The sequence below is a fragment of the Callithrix jacchus genome, chromosome 2 (assembly GCF_049354715.1).
Source record: "Callithrix jacchus isolate 240 chromosome 2, calJac240_pri, whole genome shotgun sequence".
NCBI classification, from domain to species: domain Eukaryota; kingdom Metazoa; phylum Chordata; class Mammalia; order Primates; family Cebidae; genus Callithrix; species Callithrix jacchus.
The window spans coordinates 98,488,382-98,502,601 of NC_133503.1; the positions used below are offsets into that span (position 1 = coordinate 98,488,382).

The 14,220-nt window shown below is 36.9% G+C and overlaps 1 protein-coding gene across 2 annotated transcripts in view; it reads right to left on the minus strand.

The window, feature by feature from the left end:
* Positions 1–5,283: 5,283 nt before the first annotated feature.
* Positions 5,284–14,220, minus strand: part of CAMK4 (calcium/calmodulin dependent protein kinase IV) — a 276,618-nt gene continuing 267,681 nt past the window's right edge. For both annotated transcript variants that reach the window (XM_008991712.5, XM_035291099.3), the window contains 2 exons: positions 12,418–12,570; positions 5,284–11,026 (listed from right to left, as the gene is read on the minus strand). In XM_008991712.5, the coding sequence (XP_008989960.1) occupies positions 10,586–11,026; positions 12,418–12,570 (594 nt within the window). In that variant the 3' untranslated portion in view covers positions 5,284–10,585. The remainder of the gene's footprint in view (positions 11,027–12,417; positions 12,571–14,220) is intronic.

Genomic DNA, 14,220 nt, shown 5'->3' on the forward strand with positions numbered 1-14,220 from the left:
TGTTCTGACATGTCTGAGTGAACTTACACAAAGTAACATTGGCCCTCAGTTCAAATTTCTACGATTAGTCTTCCAACATCCATTTTTTATAGTGTCACATACTCTTCAAGTTCCTGGAAAACATCCCCCACCCCCACCCCCAACAAATGTACACGTTTAATCCTTGAATTGGGTTATCCAATCTGAATCCAAGAAGTCACAGTGAGCTCTCATGTGGTCTGCCTCAGGCTTTAGGCAGCTGCGACAGCCCATGACTGTTGTGTCCCATCGTAGGCAGTAGAAACTCACTGGTCAGTTACCACCGTGGAAGAATACTGTAGCTCTACAACAGCAAATGGGCATGATTTTGATGAATTCCCTACAAACATTTTCTGTATGTACATTTATGGCCAGGCTAGACTTAATATTTACCTAAATATATTGTAATATATCTTTGTATTAAGTAGTCAATAGCACCATTTTGTCAGGTTTTAAAAATGAAGTATTCACAGCTCTGTTTTCAGTGCTCTTCAATTAGAAGTTGGGAAGGTAGCCTATAATCTTGGTTGTGTAAACTGAAAGTATTTATACTTTGTCCTCCAAATCCTACATGCTCGTGTTGGGCTAATGACTTGCAGCCCGAACTGTTAGATTTAGGTTTCCTGTATGCAGTGCTGTTCCACTAATCTAATCCTCTATGCTGCTATTGAGCTGCTTGTATCCCTTTAGTCCTTTGCTTTCAGCAACCCAAGAATAAAAATTTCTCCTTTAGAAAAGACTAGAAAACACATCCGGATAATGTCAGATAAGCCTGAAAAGCCCCATTAGGAAATAGGAAGTTTTCCTTTCTCAGTGTCTACTAACCTATGATTTCTGTACCCTCACAGTATCTCTACTTCTTAGCTTCTCTTCCATCACTCAAATGACAGTCAATCTTTGTCGCTATCTTCCTTCATTTATTTGTCCTGAGGAATAAAGCAGCCATTGACTAATCACAGACATCTGAAATAGAGTCAAGGCAACTAAAAGTACACATACTTTTAGTTGATTCAAAATGTCTCCCAAAAAATATTTCCTGACGATGGATGTAAAAATACTGCCTGCAATAATTGATATCAGAAGGAATTTACAAAAGAGTATGTAGGCCTGGCACGGTGGCTCAAGCCTGTAATCCCAGCACTTTGGGAGGCCGAGGCGGGTGGATCACGACGAGGTCAACAGATCAAGACCATCCTGGTCAACATGGTTAAACCCCGTCTCTACTAAAAATTACAAAAAATTAGCTGGGCACGGTGGCGCGTGCCTGTAATCCCAGCTACTCAGGAGGCTGAGGCAGGAGAATTGCCTGAACCCAGGGGGCGGAGGTTGCGGTGAGCCGAGATTGCGCCATTGCACTCCAGCCTGGGTAACAAGAGCAAAACTCCGTCTCAAAAAAAAAAAAAAAAAAAAAAAAAAAAAGAGTATGTAAAGGGACAAAAGGGGGAGATGAAAAAGGACTTGACAGGAGCAGCTGGGTCTTTAGAGAAATAAGTTCTGACGGTTTTAAATTTTGTTTTGTGACACTTAGCTTCCTGCAGGTTGTCTTTTGAAATCTAAGCTTTCAGGTAGAATTCTCTCAGAAATCCTGTGGGGATCATCTTTTCAGGTCAAATAACTTAAAAGACAGAAATAACGATGACAGCCGTAACCTTGATTTGGTCCTCCATTGGCAACACTTTAGGAAGTACGTGATTTTTTGGAGTCAGAAGTTTTTCAGAAATTGGAGTCTTACAAAACTTGAAATTATGTATCATACTATCATTTACTCTGTTTTTTCAGTGGAGACCTGGCCAATGCAGTATTTTGCCGTCAGTCACGGAGGCTTTGCTTTAACCTGGTGACTCCCAAAAATATCTTCGATGTGTTTGATTATTTTTATTTGGCTTAGAAGCACAGCAGATGAGCCAATTATGTCAGGTTAGATGCTCTGAGGAAAGGCTGCCCATGTAGCTACCCAGAATAAGAAAGGAGCAAGGAAGTCTGCCTAATTCAATTTTGCACAAGATGAGATTCTGCTGCACACTGGCAACACTTCCCTGTGTTTCTCAGCCTTTCACATCTAGTATTATTGCTTCACCTCTGCCTTGCATTTTTCCAGTCTATGATCAAGCCAGTTCTCAGCCAGACATGCCCTTTCCTACCTGCAAAGATTCACCCGTCTTTCACATACAGCCTGTGTTTCCATAAAGCTTTGCTTGATCATTCCTGGCAAAAGGGAGCTTCTCCCTCTTCATTCCTAGCATTTATCATCTGCCTAAATTTAGCATAGGTTGTATGTATACAGGCTTTTTATCTGTAAGGTTGGCTTTTCTCTCCAACTATAAAGCTCATTCCTGCATAGCACTGGATTTAATTCATCTTTGACTCCTCCATGGCATATAATAGTTTCTCAGTGAAACATTACTGGGAAAATGGTTCCTGGAGTGGGCTGCTCCTGGGAAGCTCAAAATTAGCAAATCACTTCCTTAAAGTGTGGTTAGGATGTAGGCCTGATATCCCCCAAACTATGTTGTTTAGTTTCTGGGAGAAACATTAGCTATTGACTTTAGTCTACTCATTTCTAAAGTATTTGTCCATCAATGATTGTTTTCAAACTGAGCAATCAAAAAGATGGGCAGACAGGAATGTGGAATCTTAATCTGCATTTTGTTATCTTTCCCCTCTCTCATTCCAGTAAAGTCTCTCTGCTACACACAACCATGAGGACTGGCAGACGATTGACATCTTTTGTTCTAAGTTCTACAGCGAGTGTATCCTAGTGGCTATATTATATTATTGATTGCTGCAATAGTTTAAAGAAAACATTATTTAGAGTTATAATTTTTAGGTACTCCTAATAAGTTGATGTTGAATTTTCTACTCAATATTTAATTTGTGACCTTTTGGTTACAGATGTTGAAAGTCAAACGGAAACACGAAGGTCATGAATGCCTATGTTTTTCTTAATATCTGGGTCACCAGCTTCCCTTAAGGCAGGTATTTTGGAATGAACAATTTATCTGTGACAGAAATAGACTAAGACAAGGGCCCTTCTTGGATTTCTAAATATGTAAGAAAAGCAAAGGAAAGCATTTACTCAGGGCCCTCTCTTTTCAAAAAAATGAAATATGTAACAGGAAAGTGTGGGGATTAGAAAGTGGCTTTCTTACATAAAAGAGCTGCCTGTTTGCCTCTTCCCTGAGCTACTGATGAGAAAGTCATTGTCATATAATGCCACACAATAAAGCATATTATTTCCTAAAATAATTGATGAAAATCCAGTTGATACAAATTACTCCAGAATATTATGAGAGATTCAGAACCAAAGAGATCTTCTCATTTCTTAGCTTAGTAACAGCTGCAGATTGACTTAAATGTGAGAAAATGCCAGTGAAAGATGTCATTTACATAATTTTAAATGTAAGGATCAAATTTCTAAAACATGCTCAAAGTGCTAGAAATTTTTTTAATTCCACTCTAAACCAATTCAATTCATAATCTAAATTTCTTTTTTTCAGGAACGATGTAATTTTGAGTTTTTAGTTCTGTAGGAAAATTTCCATAAGTTGTAGCTCCAGTACAATTATTGCTGTGAGAATATCTGTAACATAAAATAAAATTTTCCTAACTTCCTAAGAAGCTAATGGGAATAAGAACCTTAAGCTAAGGAGAAAAAAACCTGGAATATCGAAATCTGTATTCCTGCAGGTCGCCAAAAAGGCACTGGGTTGCCATGAAAACCCAAGGTCATTGTTTTACCCTAAGGGGCCAGATAAACATTTTAGGCTTTGCAGTCGACATGGGCTCTGTTCAAAGTACTCAACTCTGCCTTGGCAGCGTAAAAGCAGCCAAAACAATACGTACATAAATAAGCATGTCTGTGTTCCAACAAAAATAGGCTTTGGTAGATTTGCTCTGTGAAGCATAAGTTGCTTGAGTTCTGAAAACTGTTGGAGATTCGAGTTCAGTTCTTGGGAAATCATATAGAAATTATTCTTTAAAAAAATATGCACATAAATTTTATGTGGGTATCTCAAAGACCAGAGATAAAAAGAATGATTGACATTCAAACAAGAGCATAAATAACTAATTTTGTTTACTATCAACCTCTTTTACTGATACCTTTCGTTCATTGGGCATGAGAACTTAAACCCTAACTCAGCTGTCCCCACTTGCTAAACTCACAAGACATTTAAACATTTTGAAGGAAAACAACATCTGCTGGGCATGGAATGACATACTCCTACAACGTTTAGGCCTAACTACTTCACAAATGAACATGTTAAAACATTGTTTTGGCTTATGGGGGACTTTTAAAAATATTTCTGAGACTTAAGGGTGCCATAAACAAAATCCCAAATTATGAATAGCTATTTGTTCTCTATTATGCTGCCTATTAACTGTATTGTAGGCATATGAAATAGATCAGGTTAAAAGGATGCAGTATGAGATGACAGTTTTCAGTTTATAGTCATACTTTTTTTTTGAGACGGAGTTTCACTCTTGCTTCCCAGGCTGGAGTGTAGTGGCGTGATCTTGGCTCACTGCAACCTCTGTCTCCTGGGTTCAAGCAATTCTGCCTCAGCCTCCTGAGTAGCTAAGACTACAGGTGTGTACCATCACATCCAGCTAATTTTTGTATTTTCAGTAGAGACGGAGTTTCACTACATTGGCCAAGCTGGCCTTGAACTCCTGACCTCAGGTGATCTGTCCACCTCGGCCTCCCAAAGTGCTGGAATTTCAGACATGAGCCACCACGCCCAACCTATAGTCATACTTAATTGTACCTTTACTAAACAGATGAACTGCTCTACATCTATCAAGGAAAGGCCAAACCTAGTAAACGTTTATAATTCGCAAACTGTCAAGAGTTGGGAGAGAGCTTAGGGAAAACAACTTTCAAAAATTGGAATGTAAAGTCTACTGTATTTAAGTAGCCTAAAATAATCTTTTAAATGGAAAATAAAGATTTATCAGAGTGAAAATTAAATGTTATTTTGACACAATGAATCACAAGCAAATATTAAATATATACATTCTATATCTATGCGTTTTCCAGATCAATCTTCAAGATGAGCTGAAAACAGCTGTTTAGAATAGTGTGATTTTGCAGTCTTAGCGTTGCTGTTTAGAGTTTCAAACTAAATTCTGGGCCACAAATACCCTACATTTCTCCCATCTGGGACGCTCCTGTCAGGGCTTTAGAGGACAAGCCTGATGACCATAGGGATGTCCCACTGGTCTGGGACACGGGGTAGCAAACCAAGACAGGAAAAGAGCAAGCAATTGGTGGAATCTCATCTTTCCATTATTAATCAGTGACAGTAAACCAATATTCAAATCATATCACTTTCGATCAGAGGCTGAGAAGAGGTTTTCTCCCACTTGGCTCATTTGAGCTCGACCAGGTCGGATGCCTGGAGTCTTCTCTAGAACAGTATCTGGTTCCTTGGCAAGGCTTTTTTTTGCCCTGGTGGACCACTGATCCAGACGACAGGGAAGACTGAGTTCTCAAAGGAAGTTAATATCACACAATCCAATCATCTCAAATACATCACAGAGCATTTATGAAAGTTGGAATTTTAAATAACCAAATATAAATTAACGAAGCTTGTTATTGCTCTCCAAGAAAAGTATAGACATGGCTAAGGTTTATGAGCTGAGATTATATTATCTGATTTTAGGTAATACCACAAGGAGTAATAATGACAAAAACTTGCTCTTAATATATTGGTCAAAATATAGAAAGAGGAAACACTGAACCTGATTACTGTAAGTGGCTGGCTGTTATCTCTCCAGTGATCTCTCTCCTTTTTTTCTTATTTGCCAAGAAGCCAAAAATTCACCCTGAGTGTGTCAGGGTAAGGACTTTAAAAAATTTTACAGGAAATTATTAGGTACATTTCTGCTTATCACATGTTTATGAATATATATGTAATACCAATAGTGAAATAACATGTACATAATTTTTTAAATGCAGACACACATAACATCTAACCATTAAGCAGTGTTCAACCAGTAAATGCTCAACTACTAGCGATGACCCTGATCAGGAACATGTGAATGAGGAACACAAGGAAGTTAGAATACGGACTAACAGGCAGTAATTACAAGGAAATTGCAAATCCTTTTACATAGGTTAATGTCTGGAAATTTTGCACCATCTAAAATAAATCCAGACAACTAGACTGAATACTTTGCCATGACAAATAAGTAACATAATGGCATTATGATTGATTCTTCTATGTATATCTGTTCATTACATATTGAGTCAACCTTCATCAAGAAAATGCTAGTACTGATTCACTTTTTTGACCTTTGAAAAAAAAAATTTGCTTTGCAAGAACAATTCTAAAACAAAATAAATGGCTTACTAACTTTATCCTTTGCCTTTTCTGGCATTTTTTTTTTCCAACTTGAAGTATAACCAGCTGCTTCTTGTGCAATAAAAACTGATTTATGAAACAAAATGGCTCTCTCCAAATCTTCAGCCTGTAGGCAGCCCACCATCAGTTGCCATACATGTGAAACAGGACATAGGGATTGCTAAATATTGTGAATTACAAAATACTATGAAATTGAGGTCACAGTAAAAATTGTCCCTTTCTTTTTAAGTCTTCCACTAAAAATGACTATAGAACCTTGAAGATTATTCTAAAATCAGTATGTAAAAAATTTTCAAAAGTTTTTTGTTAAATCCATGTGTAATGGCAGTGTTGATTAAACTCTTCTAAGGAAATCTAAAAAATGCCAGCTAATGATCATATTCCCATTTTGAAGATAACTGGCATGATATCACCATCATTATACAATCTTCATCATGCATATTTGGTATGGTTCGGATTTCCAGAAAGACATATTGCCCGTGATACCAGGATGGCATGCAGCATCCAGGCCTCAAAAATCAGATTCTATGTGCAGTCCTTCCTGAATGAAGACACATGGTTGGCTGACAGTAGATTTTGGTAAGCAAGAATACTACCGGCATCATGGCAGTACTCAGGAGACTCTAGGCTGTAGTCAAGACTCCAGGACCCATCAGGAATCAGAGGGACTAGTCAGTAAATAATTTAGTAATGCCCGGGAAAGTGTTGTTCTTTGATGTTGTTAGGAAACACTTCTCCTCTGAAGCACATGAATGGGCAGGGGTGGTCAATAAGCTTTTACTCAGTGTGTACATTTCTGAAACAATTTTTGGCCTTCCACAGCTCTTCAATGCAAAAACCGAGGCCACTTAAATCTAAGCACAGAACTTCAAGTGCCACTTTGCTTAAAATAAAAAGTACTCTAGACCAGTGCTGTCTAATATGGTAGCCACTAGCTGCATGTGACTACAGAGCACTTGATGTACCAAAGGCATAACATACACTCCTGATTTTGAAAACAGTATAAAAATAAAGAATTCAAAATATCTCATTAAATTTTAATATTAACTATATGTTGATAGAATAATTTGGATGAATTGGATTAAAAATGCTACAGTTTCATCTATTTTTCCTAAAATGTGACTAATAGAAAATTTTATATGACATGTGCTTGCATTATATTTATATTATATTTATATAATGCACTTGTTCTGGACAATAACTTCTACAACCATATTATTCTAAGTTTTGCCTTATTTATGTGTCCTGGGAAAAGTGAAATTACAGTTTAAGAAAAAATACTGGATTCCAATTAGACGTTGTTAATGGGGGAAATAATTCAAGACTGTCTTTCATTGTTAAATACACACACACACACACCCCCTAGTTTATGCTATGTATCTGAACTTATCTCAAAATAAAAATCAATAATGTAATGTGATAACTGTTAGGTCTAAAATGCAAAATGTAATTTATTGCTTGTTGAAATTTAATTCTTTTGCTTTGTGACTATACTGCCAATTAGGAGTGATGTTATGAAGTATTTGTTAAATTAAATCTCTATTTGTCTACTATTATTTAGCAAAGTAATCTTTGAGATAGACAATACATTCCATTTTAACAAGAAATATAAACATTGGCTGTGCTTTCAAAAATGTTAACATAATTATCCCAACAGGATGTATACCTACAAAATCTCTGAATAATCTGACTGAAATGACCAACACTGTTGAAAGTTTGACTTTTTTCCTACTAAAACGATGAAACTAGTCACTATATAGTCATTGTCAAAAATCTAATCTTTAACATGAGTCAAAATTTAAAACTCACATTGATTTTTAGAAAAGGTTAAAAAAGATAATTATCTTCATCTCTTAAATAATCACATTGGAATGGTCATATGCACTCATTTAAATGAGTAAACTCTAAAATACACATTGGCCCTGGTATTTGCAATGTTGCTTCTATAGTCCATGGGGCCAACCAATGCTGTCAGCGCTACCCTAGCGTTGGAATAACGTAACAACTGCCCTTGAAACAATATGGCGGCCAGGGGCAGGGAAGAATGATACGTTCTGATCTTTCAGCTAATTGCCACTTTCTAACAAGACCCCCTTCCCTCTCTTTGCTCTTCCAATACATACATACGTGTGTATGTGTGCATGTGTATGTGTGTGGGTGCCTGTGTGTATCTGTTGAGTCTCATGGTAAAAGGTACAACAGGAAGTTGATCCTCTTAAATGGAAATCTTAATGCTTAATAAAAAAGGCATTTTTAAAGGTGAAAAGCAGTGAGCCCCTAATAAGAATTCTGACATAAGACATAAGAATTCTGAGAGGGAATAATTAAAGGAGGAAGGAAGAAAAGAGGGAAGAAGAAAAGTGCTCTTTACTAATTGTACATATAAAACAAAACAAAACAAAATCTTCTGAGCTCAGATAATGTGCCTCTTCAGGGGCTCCATATCAGTGACCTGTCAGATTCTTAAACGATGAAAGATAGGAAGTCCTATCTTGTTTTCTTCCCATGATAATAGTAGTAAAGGGAGACTTGTGATTGGAAGAAGAATGTCTACTGAGGTCCAACAAGGTCTAAAAACTGAAGCTTTAATTTCATTTTCTAATTTAATAGTTTTGAGGGAGGACCAACATAATTCAAGATCTCTTTTTTTAATTAGGATTTTAATGTGATAGTCATTTTTATTGTCGTTAACTTGGTCTCTGAAAATAATTGTTTTTTAAAATAAATTTTTTTTAAATTAAGAAAACCCAACAATGTGATACATAATCTGATAAATATTCATTTCAACTCAAACTAGAAATAAATTGGAGATACTTAGTGCAATATCTATAAGGGGAAAGTGTTCCTATGAAAGTCAAGGAGAAATTATATTTATTCTAGGGAAAAATCATAACAAAATATTATTTCTAATGTTTCAGCCTTTTAAGAGTCTGATTTAAATCAGTGTTTTTATTTTTGCTTTTGTTTTTTAAGGTAAATAAATGGCATTGTGCTAGATTTCTTGACAGGCACTATCTCAAGACTACATTGTAAAATGTGGATACTTTCATTCTAAGTACGAGAAAAAGACATACTAGCTTTCCATAAATAGCTAGTTTGTAAGTGATATACGTAGATAACCATCAACTGGATAAAAAAAAAACTTTGGTAAAGAATAATGTTTTCTTACTCTATTAAAGTCAATAATCAATGATCTTATAATGGAATATTATTTCTACTCCATTCAGACATTTTGGCACTAACCTGTGGAATACATTTTTCTAAATATTTGAAATTTGGTAATTACAGAGGTTATCCATTAAAATGTTCCTTTCTGTAAAGTTGTATAAATTCATGAGTAAATACAATTTTATCTGGAAAAATGAAAAGGAATCAATCTTATCTTCAGTCTAAGGAGTCTTACCTTCTTCTCTTTCCTGTTTATTACACCCTAAGCTTCGTCTATCAGAAAGTCATCTCATTGGAGAGCAGGTGAAGGAAAGAATGAAACTCAGCATGAGTTTGTAACATACTTCCTTCAGGGTTGTAAAATGGCAGAATCTTAGAAGATTTTGGTTATTATTAATATAGCATATATAAATAAAAATAAAATAAAGCATTCTACACATAAGCTTTAGGGACATATGGTTTCTTGGCCTTTAAAGGATGCTTCAATCTCTTACTATTGCAAGTGAAATTTTTTTTTTTTGCATGTATGTACAACTATCATCTATAAGCATCTCCCTGTAAACAGTTTGAACACATAATGATAAAAAGTAAAATGTTGTGAAAGTCATGGGAACATGTCTTATAGCACTACCTAGTATTAGCTAAGCAGTAGTTCAAAGGAATTACTACCTTGTGAAGAAATCCAAAGGATGTAGGATGGCTAGGTTTTCAAAGCAAAAACAGTTTGCTACCATTCACTTCAAATATGTGCCACTGGTTGCTGAAAATGTATGTTTTTAAGTGTCATGTTGTGTTTACTTGCAAAATTTAATTCATCGGTATTAGGTATCCATTACATGCCATAGAAGACACTATTATTTTCATAAAGCAGTCACATGCATTGAAGTTAGAATTACCAACTGGTATATATGTATTTGTTTTGCACCTCAAAAACAGAATCACTATAGTACATATCATGCTTCCACACCTTCCTTGCTGAAGGACAAAGTACATAAAATGCCGGTGTGTGGCTTCCAGATCTGAAGGAAGCGGGTTTAGTACTCTGGCAGGATCACATCTTGCTGTGGAACTTCAAATCCCACAGCAGAGCTTCCTTGCCCTTCTCTGGGGGCTGCTGCTTCCTCCACAGTCTTCAGCTTCTCCTCTGCCAGGCCCTCCTCTGTTTCAGGGTCGGCCATCTTTATCCCATCCTTCACTGCCTTGGGCACCATCCTGGGGACCTCTTCAGCATTTATATCTGCATCTTTAACTTTCTCTAAAGCCTGCAACTTCATCAGCTCAGCCTGTGCCCCCTTAATTGGGGCTCGAGCCCCATCTCCTTGAATTTTCTCTCCTTCTGGAATAGCTTTGATGTCCTCGTTGCTGTCTTGAATTGGAGAAGGATCTCGGCTAGGCTTGTGGCTCTCCTGGATGCTGCCATGGCTGCTGCTGGCACTTCCCAGCCGGGAAGAGGCCACTACAGCCTTCACCGCTGCCTGATTGGAAACAGAAGAGTGTCAAGTGTTTCCTCTGCTTTAACACACCACATCAGAGCTCAATTCCAACTTTGCTTTTAGAGATTCTGTTTCATAGGTTAGTGTTAGGCCGGGTGCGGTGGCTCACGCCTATAATCCCAGCACTTTGGGAGGCCGAGGAGGGTGGATCACAAGGTCAAGAGATTGAGACCATCCTGGTCAACATGGTGAAACCCGGTCTCTACTAAAAATACAAAAATAAGCTGGGCATGGAAGCGTGTGCCTGTAATCCCAGCTACTAAGGAGGCTGAGGCAGGAGAATTGCTTGAACCCAGGAGGCGGAGGTGGCGGTGAGCCGAGATTGCACCATTGCACTCCAGCCTGGGTAACAAGAGCGAAACTCCGTCTCAAAAAACAACAACAACAACATAGGTTAGTGTTAAAGCTTTCAAAGTACCTTATTCCTAGATTGTTTGCCAAAAGAAAAGTTGGAAAATGAACAATGCAATCTCTTTACTCTCAAATTAAATACAAATTAGTGTATTTAATCATCTAGACAACTGAAAGCCTGAGTAAATGTGTTTACCCAGGACTAACCAATTTTCAAAAATTTTAAACGGTGTTTTCCAATGTATTTGTTTTATGGAACACTAGTTCTGTGGATATTACTAGTTTTTACCATATGGATGTCATCATGGGGATACAAGAGTTCCATGATCAAGCTAGCTTGAGAAATCCTAGGTTAAGTCAATATTATGTAATTAGGGGTATTTATAATTAATTTGACCATGGAACCTTTTATATTTATTTAGTCTGTATCAGCCTGTGAGCAATGGCTGCATAGAACCCTAATTCTGACACCCACCTGTTCTCTGAGATCCTCTACTTACAGAGCTAGTCCTAAACACAGTTATGAAATAGAAAAGCTCCTAATCTCTATTCCATAGGTACTATATAAAATGACATATTTTGTTAATTTACTATAGCACTTAAATTTTTAAATTTTTGTCAAGTAATTATTTATCTGTGTTAGTAAATATAGTTTCAAAAATTGTCTCCCAAGTTTTTCATATTCCAAAAGAAAACAACTTTCTGAATAGATGTCAGTTTTTCCGGAACAATGCTGTTTAAGCAGTACACTTTCGTTAGATGGGAAGCAACAATAATGTATTTGGTATGTAAATATCAACTTATGACAAATTTCCCTTTATTAATAATGAATTCCTTATGAGAGGATAAGAAAACTGTAAGTAGCTTTGTGTCAGCATTATTGGAATTTCAAAGCAGGATTTTCCCTAGTGCTTTAAAAAATAAATAACAGTATTAGATGAAGAACGGTAGAACTATTATTGATAGATCAAGATAAGAGATACTTTTTTTAAAAAACCACAACAAAACATATGCCATCTTACCTTAAGCTTACGCCGAGCATTGAATTCTTGGAGCTTCTTTTGAGCAGTATCCATGTGTACAAAATTGGCTGCTTTACCTGTGACCCATGGATGCTGGAGAGCTTGAAAGGTAGTCAGCCGTTTCTTTGGATCCAAAACTATTAATTTTCTGACCTGAAATAATAAAGAACCATAAACTTAAGGGAGGTTTTTATGGTGACCTGGGCTTGCCCTCAGCTTACAAACTTTCCAGTCTTACTTGATTTCCCAGCAGTACAACTAAATACATGTTGGAAAAAACTGTTCAAGTCCTCAGGTGTCACTGTGGATAGGAATGGCTTCAGGTAGCTGTAGCTGAGGGAGTGTGAAAAGACAGGGGCATTTACCACCTGAGACCTCCAAAGTGGTAGGTGGTTGTCCAACAGAAGTCAAGAAACAGTTCCTCACTTGCCTGTGGACTGGAAGTTCTTTGAAGGCAGAACTAGCAAAATAATTCTGGGCTGTAATTCACAACCACCTAGAATTCAGAACTTAAAATACATTTCTATGGTAACAGAATGAAATCATTCCCACATCATCATTCTTTCTGTGGCAATTCAATGACAAAGAAAAGGGAGAGTATCCCAGCAGTTATGGAATACTACCTCATGTTTCTATGTTGGGGTTCATAGTTCTTTCTAACCCCTTGAGGGTACATGAAGGACTAAGCCCAGAATTTAAAAATCATTTTATAATCAAAGAAGTCAGTGGTTTGAGGGCATGATTTGCGTAAAGAATGGAATCCAATCATTGGCAGCCCATTCTTGGAGGATTACTCCTGCTTGTGAGGATGGGCAGTCAATAAATTCCAAGGAAGGTCAACAAATAAAGTAATCCACAGTTCTGGGCTTGGTAGGGGTGACCTGATATGAGGTAGAGAACTACTGGGATTCAGGAAGTGTGTTCAAAACCCTGGTTTATGCTGGTCACTTTTGTGATCCTAGACATAGATATAATATATGAATTGCCTGTGGATACCCCCTCAGGCCTTTTCCTTACAGGTCTTATTTTCACTTTAATTCCTTTGTAAATGCTTCTTAGATGAATATAAAACTTTTAAAAAAACTAATGTAATCCTTTTAGTAGCCTTATCATTTGGAACTAATAGTGCCAGTTCATAAATGTGGGAAGCAGGGAAGTTCATTTAGTGACTTGCCTAAGGTCAAACAATTTGGAATTGACAGAGCCTGTATTTAAACTCAGGTCTGTGTTATGTCAGAGCGCATCTGTGGCCACTACACCATGACGTCTCCAAGGTGGTCAATCTCTCTGTACTTCGGCCTGCTCATGTGTAAAATAAGAAGCTTTGAATGATTGTAGGTCTCAGGTCTTTTCTAACTCTAATTACCTAAGGAGATGTGAACACAGGTGAAGGAAATTAGGTAGCAAATCAAATGAGGAATAAATACTATCTGGTTCTCTTGACACTTCCTTTCTGCAAAAGAATTTGTGTTTGGGCTAAATTTGCAGAAGGCAGAGACATGAGGCCATTTAGGCTTAAAATCGGAGAGGACATGGAAGAAGGCAGGATGGTTAAGAGAAAGAAAGCATGATGGTAAATAAAAATCTGATAGTACTCAGAGCTATCATCCCTTGAACATGTCTACCAATAATTTTATGTAAATGAGATCTAATCCTTACAACATTTTTGACAATTATGTATTTTCCTCTTAATTTTCAAATATATTTCTCCTCTCCCTCATCATTATGATCTTCCTCATGAAAATGCAAATAATTTATTGAAAGTCAATATACACCAAAAATTTATATACACCATTATTAATG